Source organism: Diadema setosum, chromosome 2 (assembly GCF_964275005.1).
Source record: "Diadema setosum chromosome 2, eeDiaSeto1, whole genome shotgun sequence".
Classification (NCBI taxonomy): domain Eukaryota; kingdom Metazoa; phylum Echinodermata; class Echinoidea; order Diadematoida; family Diadematidae; genus Diadema; species Diadema setosum.
Window position 1 is genome coordinate 35,860,753 of NC_092686.1, and position 16,559 is coordinate 35,877,311.

Sequence of the window (16,559 nt, forward strand, 5' to 3'; positions counted from 1 at the left end):
ATACACAGAAGATGAATGATGCTGGAGAGCGCATAGGAGGGCACACAATTTTCCTGTATCTGGGGAAAGTTCCCTCTGCAGCTGAACCACTGTCAAGCTGTCAAATCTGGATTTCCATGAGAAAAGCGATGATGATGTGTGGTGTGAAATATGAATACATCTGTATATAAAAGTCTTGGGGATGTTTACCTAGATCTAAACGAAGATAGTGGTGATAAAGTGTATAATGGTGGTGCAAATAAAAAGGTCCGCCCTCTGCTTGTCACATTAAAAGGATGGTATATTTTGGGTTGAGATTTTGCTTGAGGTTTCATACTTAATTGTGAGTAAATGAGAAACCTGTCATGATATTATGAATGAACATACAATTCTAAGAAGAATTCAAAGTTTATTTGATGAAAGTTGGTTTTAGATCGGACTGAGATATTCAGAAATAAAGAGATCCCAATAAAAGGTGGGACCCAGCTTTTGTTAGGACCACTTTGTTTACTCACGTTTGGAATATCTCAGCCACTTCACTCATTTTCATGAAATAAAATGTTAATTCCTCTTAGAATTGTATGCTTGTTTTATATTTCATAAGTGGTTTGTCATTATCTCACAAAAATGTTAAAATATGAATCCCCATCTCAACCATAATTACATCATCGCTTTACCTTTGTGTGAAATTTGTGCACACTTAAATTCATTAGCACAGAGAGCATTGGTGTGGTGTGGTGGTGCGGTGGTGGTGGTGGTGGTGGTGGTGTGGTGTGGTGGTGCGGTGGTGGTGGTGGTGGTGGTGGTGTGGTGTGGTGGTGCGGTGGTGGTGTGGTGTAGTGGTTGGGATGGTGTGGTGGTGGTGATGGTGGTGGTGTGATGTGGTGGTGGTTGGGATGGTGTGGTGGTGTGGTTGTAGTGGTGGTGGTGTTAGTGATGGTGGGTGATGGTGTGGTGGTAGTGGTGTGGTGGTGGTGTGGTGATCGTGATGATTGTGGTGTGGTGGTGGTGATGATGATGGTGTGTGGTGATAGTAGAGTGGTGGTGATAGTGGTAGTGGTGGTGGTCATATGCTTCAGCCGTACAAGAGGATAAGAATAGTGGAAGAAAAAAACAAACACTGGAGACGATGATTAGAATTCACAATAAAAATATTCAAGTTTTAATGGAAGGTAACTCCTGTTTGAAGCGTGGTGAACTCAAGTATTTGGTGATGACAATCGAAGTTTTAAAGCGCACATGAACTGCAACAAAAAAGTCTTACACTGATGAGACAAAATAGCTAGCATGATAAATTGTCGACGGGCGGTGACTCGAAAATATCTTTTTTACATTCATGTCATGATTACATCATAATTACGGACGAACGGTGTAATGAGTATTACAGTCCCTTAGTAACAGTCTTTAACAGTAGCAAGCATCGAGAAGCTGCAGATAATTTTACTTGTATAAACCGGCATTTATCCACAACATTTGGTGTACGTGCGTTTCGTTACGAACAACCATGGCAATACGCTACGTTGTACTATACGGCAATTTCCTGCGCTCAGAAAGAATCGCTCCTTCTTCAGAATTCAGTGTCTAGTAATCTCGGATCGACGGTCCCATTGTCGGTATCGTCATGCCCTTTTCCCAAGAAATGCCACTGCCACCGCTCATACGAATCTTGAAATGTCAGCTGCAAATCTCGGAAATATCGCTGGATGTCTCAGAACAGCTGCCCGACATTTTGTGAAAGTTTAGGGCCACAGGTAATTTTGTTGAAAAGTATATACTTAACATAATGCACTCGACCTGATAATTTATATTCACGAGAAAAGGAGTCTCATGCATCTATAAAATGTACATAAATGCATCAATTTCCGTCTACATTGTACTTTCAATTTCTCGATGCTTGTGATTATAGTTGAACTCTCAGTCAGAATGTGAACTGATGTTTCTCGTTATATATGGTCGCTCATGAAACTCTATCGAAGTCAGGATATTGTAGTTATTTCTCGTTATCCATCAATTCCATGTCCAGTTTTATAGCAACACATTCAATGAGCAACAATGTTTGATGCAACTCGCTGAAACGTTTTACAGTGTTCTCAGTAGGCCTACTTGAAATTCAGATTCTCATAACAGATTTCCCCTTTAAGACAAACTTTGTTCCATGATCATAAAGAGAACTAACTCGGTATGAATTCTGCAGGCTTCTCAATCGCATGAGGTGTTCAGGATGTAAGTCTTACAGGTGAGAATTCATCAGGAAAATTATCTGGATTGATGATGTTATTCACATTTACATATATCTTTTAATCACGCTGGAATTTTAGAAACAGGCATCTGGTATTTCCATTTGTTTGCTAGTTTGCTTGCCTGTCATTTTTAAATCATGTGAATCAAACACCAACGTATGTGTTCAATACGATGTAGTGTATTGCTCCAGCCCACTTTATGACATCATCATGCCCTGTTGTCTTTGTAAAAACGGACCCAATAACCCCTCTTACTTAGATACACACACATCAAACACTACAAGACTACCTCAATACACCATCGCTTCTGCGTCGCCCCGTCCGGTATTCATTTCGAGGAGGTCAACTTATTCAACGCTGTCCTCTTCCTTATAGAATTATAATCAGTCCATAATTGACCTCTCTCGACGGGGGACCTGGGCTTAATTGGTGTGAGACATCATCCCTCGCTGTCGCACGACCCATGAGAAAACACGGTGAACTATTACTACACGATTCCTTTTCACACGCGCTCTAGAAAATAAATTACTAAAGGCGCGCAAAAGACGATCGTGTTGGTTAGCGCCTTTATATGAGATGGCGTCTTCCAAATCTGCACATGCACATTTCTATTCCGCGCCAAGCGTGTGTGCATGATAATGCATGGATGCAAGATTTAAGCCTCAGTCATTCTGATGAAAATGTATTGCCGTGTTCATAAAGTTTAGAGAAGATCCAAAGAGAACGTAGTTTTGGGTAGAATGCGGTTACACAATGAAAGCCGGGATACGGTGACATAAAACAAAAAAAAACAAACAAACAAAAACAGACAAACAGGGCGTCAATCAACTTCCTCCTTTTCGGAGAAAGGAAGATGAAACTCCGATCGACAACCACCAATAGTTTGGCGTAATATAGTTTACATTGTTTTGTGTAAATTTTTCTTACTGTTTCCAATGAAAGTTAAAAGTCATGCCACTTTATTTTATTTTTAAAAAAATATTTATTAGTCATTTTGTGTTTGTTTGTTTTTGTCAGTGCTATTTTCTACTCAAAATATTTAACCTGTTGAAATAAACATTCTATTACAGAGTTTGTATATAGAAACCAATACATTTTATGGATGCGTTAAAAAAATTAAACGCTGATTTTCGGAGGCTAATAACTGTAATGTAGGGAAATAAAAAGTTGTTTCTAAGTATACGTGTTACAGAAATCGGCTGGTGAAATACTGATGAATAGTAGTACTACAGTGGTGAATTGCTCTGTGGTGTGTGTCGTGATGTTTAAATCTGTACCCATTAAGATGTGTCGTTTGAACAGACTGCCAGAAACTTGCCGTTCAGCGAGTCTGCGATCAGTGCCGCGACAGGATATAATAATTGTGTCATCAATTTTGGTACAGCTTAGAAAAGCGAATGACACACACCTATATCGATATAGTGTATGTTGTTCGTTAATCACATTCAATAATCTAACTTTCCAATTATTTCTGAAATTGCTGCAAATGTGACTTAGGATGGTTTTTCGTTAAAAAGAAAGATGAAGAAAAAGAAAAAGAAGAAGAAGAAGAAGAAGAAATTGCAGCAAGCAGGCGAATGAAGGTGAGAATCATTAGAAATCAGTTCAGTGGAAATACGGATTTGTCGCTGGTTGCGGTGCTGGGGGTGCACTGGGACCAGCGGTATCTCCTCCTTGTAAATGGTATCCGCCCTTATCCAATAAGGGTGGAGCCTGCATGTTCTGTCGGTGTTCGGGAGATGGTACGTAAGGCGGTGGTCGCTCCATTACCGTAGCTGAGGCCGCGGCACCTGGCGGTACTTGCTGTGTGTGTACCACGGGCGCCGGTACGTAAGCATGCTGCGGCTGGTAACACATGTGTGGTGAAGGTTGTGGTGGAGGGTACACAGCTGCGCCAATTGTGGTAGGAGGCGCCACCGATGACGCCGGCGGGTAGGGCTGATGCTGGTGCTGCAATGGTGGCGTTGCGTTAGGGTGCTGCTGAGTGGTGTGTTGCTGATGTTGGTGATTGTACGCCAGTCCCGCATGTGGTGAGTAGTGCAGTGGTTGCTGCTGTTGTTGCTTTGGGTAGGAGTTTGGTACTGCCTTTGGTGGTGCTGATCGCGGCGCCTCATGTACGATTGGCGTTGTAGCAACTCTGGCTTGCGGTGCATCTGTGAGAAAATTGTAAATGGTGTGACATTATAAGTGATGTAAAAATTTATTTGAAATGGAAGGACCGAGTCCACATTCACTGGTCAACCGTATAGGCCTTACGATAGGCCTACAACATCTATGGCGATATCACGCACAGGTTATACTCGTCTGCACATGCTTTCACAAACGAGTTGCAAACTCTTGGACTCCAACAGTTTGGGAAGTTGGAAAGATGCAATGAGAGTTTGCACTTCATTAAAGGGATTGTATAGTTTTGGTTGAGACCTAATTTCAGGTTTCTGACATTTTTTGATGAGACAATGAGAAACCTCTTAGGAAATATGACAGAGCATGTAATTCTACGAGAGATTCAACGTTTATTTGATGAAAATTGGTTTTGAAATAGCCGAGATATCCCCCCCAAAAAAGAGCGATTGTAATAAAGTGTGGGACCCACACTTACGATCGCTTTGTTTTACTTTGTTTTTGGATGTTTCAGTCACCCAAACCCGATTTTCATCAAATAAACTTTGAATTCCTCTTAAAATGGTATGCTCTGTACTATATCACAAGTGATTTCTTGGTATCTCGCAAAAAGTTTAAAGCCCAATTCTCATCTCCACCAATACTGTACCATCCCTTTAAGAAACAACCAGCTTTCAGTATTGCGTATAATAGGCCCTAATCATGCTTTTTCACCAATATCCTCAGATGTATTGCAAAAGGAATCGCAATAATATATGATCCTGTATCATTCTCCTCTCTCTCCGAGGTATACCGTTATTCCCCTTTAGATTTCCTGATTGATGCATTTGGTTCCCCTGATCTCTTTATTATTTAACATTCGAAGTTTATGATTGATTTATAACGGCGAGGATAAATCTTGACGCAATATATATATATATATATATATATATATATATATACTATATTTCTATAATATATATAAAATTTATATAATTTTATATAAGTTAGTCTAAGCTATTATGTGCATGACATGCAAGAACTAGAATGGCGTTCCACATTGAAATTGACAATAAAAACAGAAAGTAGATGTGATTTTCAACAGTAACATTATCATCAAAAATGTTTTCTTCCTATATAAGCTCAATAACACTGTCACACACACACACACACACACACACACACACACACACACACACACACATATATATATATATATATACATTGCACAGAACAGAATGGTTTAGAATTTGATGTCCCAATTCTCCCTTCTGATTGACATTCGGTATATAATACCGTAATGCTTAAACGGAATTAAGCTTGTGGCGTACACAAGATTGCTATTGTATATTCATTACTGTTAAAAGCTTTTAGTTGCATGACATTGCAGATGGATTATTTTGTTTCTGGAATATATATTGTTATCACTATAACTACGACAAACTAAATGGTGTTATTGCCAATATGACGAATGAAGTGAATTAACTAGGTTAGACAAATCGACGGATGAAATAATGACTTGGCGAAGAGTGCATTGCTGAACATGTGCGGATGGAGAAACAAAATCATAAGATGAAAACTTCTTCGTTTGTTAATGGTAATTCTAAAAAAAAAATTAAAAAAAAACGCATAAAAAACGGTTACATTCCGATGGGGGTTAAAGGTGAAATGACGTCACATATTCTCCTCTACGATGGTCGATGGTGACATGCCTCTGATGCTGGCGAGCCTGGGATCATATAGGGCTCTATGTGTCACTTACGGAGGTGCCTGATTATGGGAAGGTGGGCCAGTGGGACAAACCGCCCAAAGAGGCGGGGACCCCGGACGACGCGGGCCTGAGGCCCGCCACCGCAAACAGGATACGTACTGTATGCCACGGCCGATCGCCCGACCCCGTTGCCGCGCATGCTCCGTCGTCGTGTCTGTCTGCGATTACAGAGGCAGCATGAGCAACAACAACAGCAGATGATGATGCAGATGATGATGGCGATGACGATGGCGAGTGAGCCGCCGACGAAAGCGCCAATGCTGTAATGCAAAGAAAGATAAATCATGATATACATATAAATTCATAAGACAACAATGTGATGTGATTAGACTTCATACAATATGCATGTGTTAGATCGAATGTGAATGTATGTGCGTTCGCGTGCAAGATGGAATCTCAAGTATGATGAAACCTTTTTGTACCCGCTCAAATAGAGATGCGGAAATAGGGAAATGAATTAATGTGACGGATAATGATTCCAAAAGCTTCCCGATGAAGCTAAAGACGCTTAAAAAAAAAAAAAAAAAATGTGCGGGGGTAGCTATCGGAGCAAAAAATCATGATTGATGGCTTCGGTACGTATCAAATTTTATGTCTCAATATAAACTGCAGATGCATTCATTCGAAGTGCCTAAGTACGCGTGCCAGCCACACGGTAAATGGATTTTCGTAAAATATCGATTAAAAATCATGCTTCGTTTTTCTCGTGGGTGTCACATGATTTCTGATGATGGTGGATAACGGCCAGATGGGAAACTTAGCATTCGACTACGCAGCTGAGAATAATCTTATTTTTTTTCCTTCAAAATGGGATTTGAAGTCATATTGCAATTCGATCGATTTCTCAGGTATACGTGAGATGTCGTGATTTTGCAGACGTTATGAAGATATGACTCAGGTCGCTCTTACAGCATGGAATGTGGGAAATGACGCAACGTAGAGAAATTGATATTGATTGACTAAAATCTCGTCCAGTCGACATTCTCCTTGACGAACTTGATTAAATCTATAAATCGTCCCTCTCTTCTCACCCAACATACACAAACTCCCCCAAACAATGATCACAAAATTATGAAAAACTCAAATTCTTCGAAGTTTGTGAAAAACAGCGGGAAATTTAATGTAAAGGCAAGATTTTGATGACATTTCACACAGAAATTCAATACATGTACCGCTTTTCAATAAAACACACTTCAAAGATTGGATGACAGACAAGATGGGCATAGAATGCAGAAAAAAAAAACGGTTACCATACATCTTACGAGAATTTGTTAACCGTTAACTCATGCATGATGGAAAACAAAGAGAACATTGCAAGGTATGTCGACTGCACAACGTTACGTAAATTGCAATGTACAAACACTGCATGGTGGATTGTGATTGCAAAAATGCGTAACTCCACGATGTGATATAACGTTCAGTTTTGTGTGTGTGTGTGTGGGGGGGGGGTGGGTGCAGAAAATACTCGATATTATAATTTTCATCGTCTGCAGCATTAATAAGATTTAGACTTATATCAGTGACGCTCGTGGCTGAATTGGTCCCAAGTCCAATTCTTAAAGGGATGTAAAGTTCTAGTTGAGGTGAGGATTTAGCTTTTGACGTTTTGCGAGACATTCAGAAACCACTCTATGAGATGTCAAAGAGCATGCAATTATTCTTAGGGGTATCAAAAGTTTATTTGATGAAAATCCGTTTTGAAATGACTGAGATATCCAAAAACAAGGTGAAACAAGGTGATCCTAATAAAAGGCGTGGTCTGTCGCCTTTTATCATTATCACTTTTTTGGATATCTCAGCCATTTTGAAAACCAATTTTCATCAAAATTAATAAACGTTGGATCCTTCTTAAAATTACATTCTCTTTCATATTTCATAACAGGTTTCTCATTATCTCACGTAGGAATGTTCAAAACATGAATCCCCACCTCAACCAGTACTGTAGGCCTACAGTCCCTTTAATTGCAGAGCAAGATTTTATAACTATATTCACCATTAAAGACAGCAACAATTTTTGGAACTTTAAGAAACTTAATTCGTTATGTTTGTCATCATATCAATGGGCACCCTTAAGGGGTTTTATTATATACACGTACAAACTGTACCAAGTTGTACCAAGACGGTCCTTGACCATTAAAAATCACTGTCAGACCAGTAACTTTTTCAGGAATTTACCAGTGAAAAATGGAAAAATTGGGTACCTATTGGGCCAACGGACAGGTCGGAACATTAGAAGAAATGGGTTAGTGTGCAGCCCTGCCATACAGGTAGCCTACTTTTGATTTTACAATACATGCATGTAAATGTATTGTGGTTCGTCGTCGTTAGCCCTTTGACATTACAATTTGTACATGAACCCAAAGTTACAAAACAGAGGACCTGGGGCCTTTCATTATCATGGGTTGAGATCGACGATCGTAATTACAATTCTGCAGTGGAACAACCAAGAGTATCTCAAAAGGTTGTATTTACAGGGGAACCAGATTTAAGCCAAAGCTTGCCCAGATATCGGTCTTTCGTTTTTCCCAATCTGAATATTTTGTGTTCCATTTAAAAGTTAAGATGTTGGTTCATATTATGTTACTGTATATAGGTTTAAAAGTACAGTGAAATACTGTTCAGATTATACACATCAAAATTTTGACTGTGAAGTATACAGCTGTATAAATCAACAAAATCACTGTGAAACCCTTCATAAGTTAATGTATCAGTTAATGTTTGTTTGTTTGTTTTTTGATAGTACAATGTAATTCTACGAGAATGTGTTCGACAATGAGATAATCATAAAACCTAAAAATCCTAGAATTCACTTCATATAATGTTCAGAAAAGAATATAGATTTTGGCTACTGGTTTTGGCATTCTGATGAAATGACCAGAATTGCAGTAAAATCAGATTTGTTTTTTAAAGGTTGTACCATCATCATCTTTCCCTCTCTCCATCTTATTGCTTTTAGGCGTATTACAGGAAAACAAAATAACAAAATTACTATTGATAAACACTCTTGCAATGAAAAGCTTCCTCGTGCAACAGTTAGAGTTACAAATCGTTCATTTATTTGGAAAGACAGTTTTGTCACCCCTCCCCATCACTGCATTTAGGAATGGGCTGGTACCAATTATACCAACGGTGAATGGTGTACCGCTGTTTACTTCACACATCCACACACATACACCACACCTGGCTCCCCAACTTACAGAAACACAGAAATCATACAGACGGACGTTCTCCATGTTCTCATTAGTATTTATCATTTTGTTTCACACACTACCATGTGGTCTCTTGTGCTAGTCCTAATATTATGGCGCCAATTGGCTTCATTTTTTTTTTTCACAAAACTGCTGCCCCGTCCATTATTTAGTAAGTTAGTCACACTAATTATTGGTGAAATTACTGTGTCCAAATGACACGTTTAATCATGCTACGCTTCCAACAATACACAAGTTTCATGGTTATGTCTGTGTTTGCTTACAAAATAAGGTTTATTATCACCAAGAAACAACAAGAAATAACAGAGGTTTTTTTTTTGGGGGGGGGGATTTTGGACCATGCAACCATCGTATGTGTACATTGTATTGTGAACATTCCTAAGATTCGAGACAATGATAAAAATGCACTCAAGAGACATTTATCAGAAATACATGACGTTTTACTGCATAAAATATAAACTGAACAGGCAGAGGCACGCATTTGTATAACAAAGCTACGTTCTACATACATGGCAGCACTTTTCTTCAAAGAAAAGGACGTACATAGATAGGCTTGTAACTGGTGAAAGTGTATTTACAATGTAGAAACATGAATACATGCATAATACATGTCGGAACGGCAATACTGAAATTGGAAGGTGTTAACAATTTGGCTTGTTTGCTCTCGTTGTCAACAAATCTAATGCTGAATCACATTTTATAATCACACATTCAATGCTGCGGACAAACTATACCACTTCCAATAACTCTTTACCATATCTTGATAACAAAAATTATTGTCATATACATTTACTTTTCATACTTTTATATGCCGTCTTCTCAGTAATATTTCACTATTATAACTACTCATTTCACTTGTACAGAAGTTTATAGCTGGAATGTGGCAGGAACTTTGGCGAACCAAAAGAACTGGGAATTCCTGTCTCAAGACATGACAGAAAACAACGTTTCCTACGTGGGCAAGTTATAGCTTAAATTGAGCACATACCAAAGTACATTAACCATTTTGATTTTTGACTTGATAAATTTAGCCACATTAGATTAAAAAAAAAAACAACAACTATAAAACATGTCCGCTGATCATGCGCTTACTTGAGTCAATGATCTAGAATCTATACACATCACCCCTGGCATTAAGTGTGATCTAGCATACTTGTAGGTTTACCGACTCTCTGGCACTGGCAGTGGGAGCGGGGAACCAGATTCATTTTATATCTTGATCACGGAATGTTCACTATACAACTGTAAAATGAAGCTAAAACCTAAAGCATCCTATAAGTGATTGCATAGAGATATATTTCGTAGGTTCTTATCCATATACACTACCAATAAATCTTGAGTCATAGTGGGGGCAAAAAAAAAAAAAAAACCTCAAACAGATAAAAAACTTGACCATTGGTAATTTTGGTTTGTCAGAAAGAGTAACACTATAATTATAAATCATTGTAGTCATGGGGAAAAGCTGTGAATATTTTCTTTTGAAGCTTGTCTTTTTGAAAATCGCAACTTCATGATCTAAAACTATTCACTGCTCTCTGTAAACTGTTGCCTGTACCCATGCATCGACATAATTACGATCTATGCTCTTAATGAGTGCTTGAATAACTCATCAATTAAAGTTGATTTTGATGCATTCTTCAAATGTGTGTGTGAATTGATCAATGGAGAGTTATAACTTGCACATAACACATAACCACTACCTTTGAAAAGATGGGTCTTTGAAACTTATTTTAGAGCTATACACTTTTCGGTGGAAAGATTTAGTTTTTATGTGAAAGTGGGCAAATCTGGTTTTGAGCTGAAAATGTGAAAAAAAAAATCAACTGCTTTTTGTCGACAATGGAAGATTTATAAACAGGCTTCAAAGAACTGTGTAAATGCTGAACTTGGAACTGCTACAGAGGCATGAAAAGGGGAGTATTTATGGCTGCATGGCAACCCGTTTATACCTAAGACTACAAACAGAAAGGTTGGCTTCTAAAAAAACGGCGCTCGTTTTGTCAACGACTTTATATTGTGTCATATGCCTTCTCTTAGTTATTCAAATAGAAAAGTGAAAAACAGTTACATTCAAAAATGTAAATAAAAATCAAACAAGCATTACATCATTCAACGGAATAAAACATGATGAAAGAAGAAAACCACTCAGCACCAAAAACGACGACCGATTCTGTTCCAAGCAGTGCACAGCACTTACGGTGTGCCTCGTTTGCACAATGGGCAGTCTGTTTTATTCAATTCTTCAAAATATGTGCTACATGGTAAGCAAAGAGTATGGCCACATAGCACAAAGAAGCTTTCTTTGTCACTGTTACAGCATATCCCACACGTGCCATGAAGGCTCGACTTAATGAGAACCTGCAGTATGAATGGAGATGGAAGTTTGAGAAGAAAATAATGAAACTTTTGACGAGTACCATAACATAATACGGTTAATCATAAAGAAGGAACGTTTATAATCCTATACCGTAGGAACGTCCATTGCGCCCCACACTGCATGTTTGCTACTCATATGAAGAAAAAAAAAAAAGAATGTAAGAACCTTGCAACATCTAAGAATGTTCTTGCAAAAGACCCTAAATCTGAACTTTGCCTTTAACATGAAAACTTATATTAATTACAAGACCTCTACAGGTGAATAAACATAGTGAGATGGGAAAAAAAAAAAAACCCAGCAACAACACACTGACTTACTTGAAATTATCTTGAATGGATTAAAGGCCTTTTGTTGGAAAACTTATCATCGCTTATCAACCTACATGTATATATTTTCTTGTCCTATGAACCACACTAAACTTGAACAGAAATATATAGACCTACTCTGGGTGTTTTAGAGGAATGGAGTGGGGTAGTTGTTTCCAAAGGCAATGGAAAAGCTTCCTCTGATGTGCAGCCCGATGATGCTAAGGCTCCCGTGAGTGACGTTTGGACTTCGGTGGCTGACGCTTCAGTTCCAAGGGCTTCAGAGGTTAATGCCTGCATACTAATGGCTGATTCGAGGGATTGAAACTCTGCTGCTCCAATCTCTTGGCCATCATTTTCTGGGGATGTGGTGGTTGATGGCCCTGCTATATAGGCAAATAATGATATACAGAAGTTTAAATTTGATAACAGGTGATGGAAATAGAGTACATCCTTTATGCGCATGAAACTCTCAGAATCTCAATATCAGCATAAACATTGATACCTTGAGTGACAGGTGTAACAAGTGACAATGGAGTCAAATACAGTTTGCTATTTATGGTGATAAATTGGAATTTCCATCCACGGCTGGGATAGACACAAAATAGACCAGCCAGACAGCCTAGACCAAATCCCTGCAAGTCAAATGGTTACAAGAACTTCAAGATTTGGAATAAAAAAATGTTTTATACAAAAGACGAGGAGAAAATAGTGTGTCCTCGTATATTTTACCTCTGCCAAAATTTGGGGTTTGCTGTGTTACATGTATTTTGTTTATACAATTTCAAGAAAACAGTAGACATATTATAATGCAAAAGAAATTAATAAGAAAATCTTACCTGATAGTTCTGGATCAGATATGTCTCTCCCAGTTACTGTGTCACTACTGCGCTTAGAAGAGGATTCATCCTGAAGAAAGATATTTGCAATAATAAATGATTTAAAACAATCTTTAAAGAGGTACTACTAAATAACTTTAAACAGGAACGTAGGATCAAATTTGTGGTTATAATGATAATAAATCAATAAATAAATCAATAAACAAATAAACAAATTAATTAATTAATAGAAATCTGTGAGGCAGCGATCAAAGTAAACACTAATTTAAAGAAAAAAATGTAGATGATAAGACGAGTACAATCGATAGTGCATGTCAGGACTTGGGGGGGGGGGGTATAACTTAATAACGTTTTGCAAGGTCCATTTTTACTTTTTACATCAAAGGCAGAAGTACATTATGCAAATACCAAGCACCTGTATAAAAACATGGAATAACAAAGCAATGTAATTGTTAATGTAAATACAAATACACTGTAAACAAATTTGTTTTTTTACCTTCAACTTTGTAAGTAAGTAAAGTCGTAGTTTCACTCCGGCGCCAGAACTGCTGCCCAGAGTCCATCCCTCTTCAGTTATTGGCTTGGCTCCGAAGTCTGCCAGTTCTGTCACCATATCTTTCAACGCTCCCATTTGGGAGTGTCCGTTTGGGAAAAAGGTGTTTTTCCCCAACGCAATCACATCTTCTTTTGTAGCTTCCCTCCTCAGGCGAAGAATCGGGGAGCCACCGCCTTTCATCGTTTTCACTTGAACATAACCTCGTCGCTTTGGGCTAAAATGAAGCCAGCCCATCTGAAAAGTTTTCTCAAATGATCTTGCATTTTCCTTTCTCGCAGGATAGTGTTGGCCACAGTGATTTGATTTGAATTTCTTTATGGCTTGTATGGTTTGGAGCAAACTCTTTCCTGTAAGATATGACACAATGAATCGAAAAACATATCATATCATAATCACATTAATTTACTGTGCTGTTGAAGTCTGAAGTTATGGATATATCAAACAGTGTTTGGTGACATTTATCTGACATCATGTAAACTTTTATATTTCTTTTAGTGAGAAATTGAGCAAAAACATTGGAATATTTATTGTCAGATATACTGACACCTTTGGCGTTTCGACTACCATAGACAATGTGATTTCAGTTATGATCACTGAAAAATACAATTAAAGATGGAGAATTTCGTTTTTATCAATCTTGAAGAACTTGTTTTTATTTTTTTTTTTAAATCCAACTACATTATTCAAACTGCAGATTATCATAAGATCATAGTACTAGTTTGTAAGAAGATAAGTCGTATGAAACTGTGAACACAACTCTACTCGGTGAGGAATGTCCCTCTGGACGGATGTATGATAACCCTTTAAGTCATGTCAAACTTTATATCGGAAATAAAATTTGTTGCACCTTTTCGAGGGATGAAACTAGATAAAACTGTAATTTAAGGGTGTTCTCCTTCGAAAGAAAAACTCCAGAGTGATGCAAAAGTGATGCAAGCAGTACCCCTCTCAACACTCAAAGAAAATTACAGAGAAATCAGGCATCAGGGAAGTTTTGACTGCCACAAAAAATGCAAACTATGAAGGTTCTTTACATTTTATATTTACAAATCGCAGTGCTCAATCAAATTGAAAAATCAAGTTATTAGTAGAAAGATACTTTCCAAAAGATTTACAACATCTCACATAGTTTGGTTGTCGCGGTTAAGGGACATCAAGAAATGACTGATATTTTCCCGCCGTTGAATTTGCAAATTAGTCCGCTTTACAACACTGCTCTACATTACCACAGAGTCTTCTATTTCGTAAGCTAAAATTCGTACAATATTATAAAATGATCATCAGATATACAGTGCATGGTCACCTTTTTCATCAGCAGTTGGTGATCCAGATGCTTGCCTCTTTGTAGGTCTTGCTTCTGTAAAACACATTCAGTTAATTAAATAACAAACATCGCCAATTTTATAGATTTATATAGATTTGAAATACATACCTCCCTATGTGCATGGTGAAACGACATTGCTCCTATACGACAATTGCTCCGGTCTTATTTTCTCCAAGGACTTAGGGTTAGGGTTAAGGTTCTGATAGGGTTTAATAGTTTGATGTGAGGATTACGATTAGGGTTAGGTTTATATTTGTGGGTAGAAATAATGTTTGGCTTAGCGTGCAGATATTTCATGGGAGCAATTGTCATGGAACTATGTGCACACACACACACACACACACACACTATTATGCAGAACCCTATGACAACATGTGGTGAATTTGATCATAGACTGGGCTCAGCGCCATTTGTAAACATTTTAAAGTGAGCCCATCATAAGGTGATTTCTGATTTTATGATTTTAGTGGCCGAACAGGTCACCGGACAAAAAAGAAAGGCAGTGTCAAGCCCTGTTTTATATGTATGTATATATATATATATATATATATATCTATATATATATATATATATATAATATATATATATATATATATATAATATATATATATATGTATATATATATATATATATATAATATAATATATATATATATATATATATATATATAATATATATATATGTATATATATATATATATATAAATATAATATATATATATATATATATATATATATATATATATTTCAAACGTCTAAATAGCCACAAATTCGCCTATGAATTGGGGTATGCAGTTTTTATTCACGAAATATTCCTGCTTCGTGGCTGTGACCCATCAAAGAAGGAACAAGCCTTGTGGCATTCCTCCATATTTATGCTTGTATTCATAAGGGCGCCAAACTACTTGATTATGCATCGAGTAAATCTTGAAGGGCTCTCTTCGAACATTCTCTATTTCCAGTGCGTACACATAATCTATTATAAACTCACTCATTCCATCAGATTGAGATGAGTAAATCTGCATATTCTTACCCTTCTGTTCATCCAGCATTTGAATGACTGTTTTCTTGTCAACCGTAAAAGTATCGTCTATGTCCATCCATTGGTTGAAGTCATCATCATGGACCTGGAGGAAATAGGACTCTGCTTCAGGAAATAACTGAAAAGAATAATGAACAGATTGGTTATTTATCTTAATTTCATTTGGAGAATCAGCGGGAGGGGGGAAATCACATCCTGACGAACGAATATGCACAGATTAGGCCTATGTATCCCTATACTCTACGGGTGTTTGTAAGTACCACTAAGAAGACAAGAAGTTCCTAGCTATCTCGACCTTTTCGGGTCCCAGAAAGAAAGGCGGCGAGATGTGAGATTTCGACCTTGTTGGATCCGAGAAGGCGAGAAAGCGAGATGATGTGATCTCGCTCTCTCGACCTCTTGAGGAGATTAGAATGCTAGATCTGAAATCTCGTCTTCTCGACTGGCTTGTCGGGTCCGGGAAGGCGGGAAGGCGAAAACACGGGTTGTGGGATCTCATCTCCGGAAATGGAGAAGACCAGACAACTCGTCTATCATAATATCTCGCATTTCGGCCCCTCAAGTTGACAAGATGAAAATTCACAACCTGCCTTCTCGCTTCCTTTCTTCCTTCTTGTTTCTACAAGCTCAAACACAAGCCTACATTATCCTTTTCACGTGGATGAGATAGATCTCCTGATTTAATTGGCAAGCTAAGCTAAGCCAAGCAAATTAAATATAACTATGCGACTTCTAAGGAAGTCGATTTGACAAGATAATTCATGTCGCCATGTCATTTTTTTTTTTTTTTTTTTAGGTTGACTTGGCAAAATTACTAA

General features: G+C 37.8%; 1 protein-coding gene across 1 annotated transcript in view; it reads right to left on the reverse strand.

Moving 5' to 3' along the window:
* Positions 1-3,824: 3,824 nt before the first annotated feature.
* Positions 3,825-16,559, reverse strand: part of LOC140244551 (uncharacterized) — a 32,972-nt gene continuing 20,237 nt past the window's right edge. The window contains exons 3-4 of the mRNA XM_072324180.1: positions 6,082-6,350; positions 3,825-4,372 (exon numbers count right to left, since the gene is read on the reverse strand). Of these exons, the coding sequence (XP_072180281.1) occupies positions 3,825-4,372; positions 6,082-6,350 (817 nt within the window). The remainder of the gene's footprint in view (positions 4,373-6,081; positions 6,351-16,559) is intronic.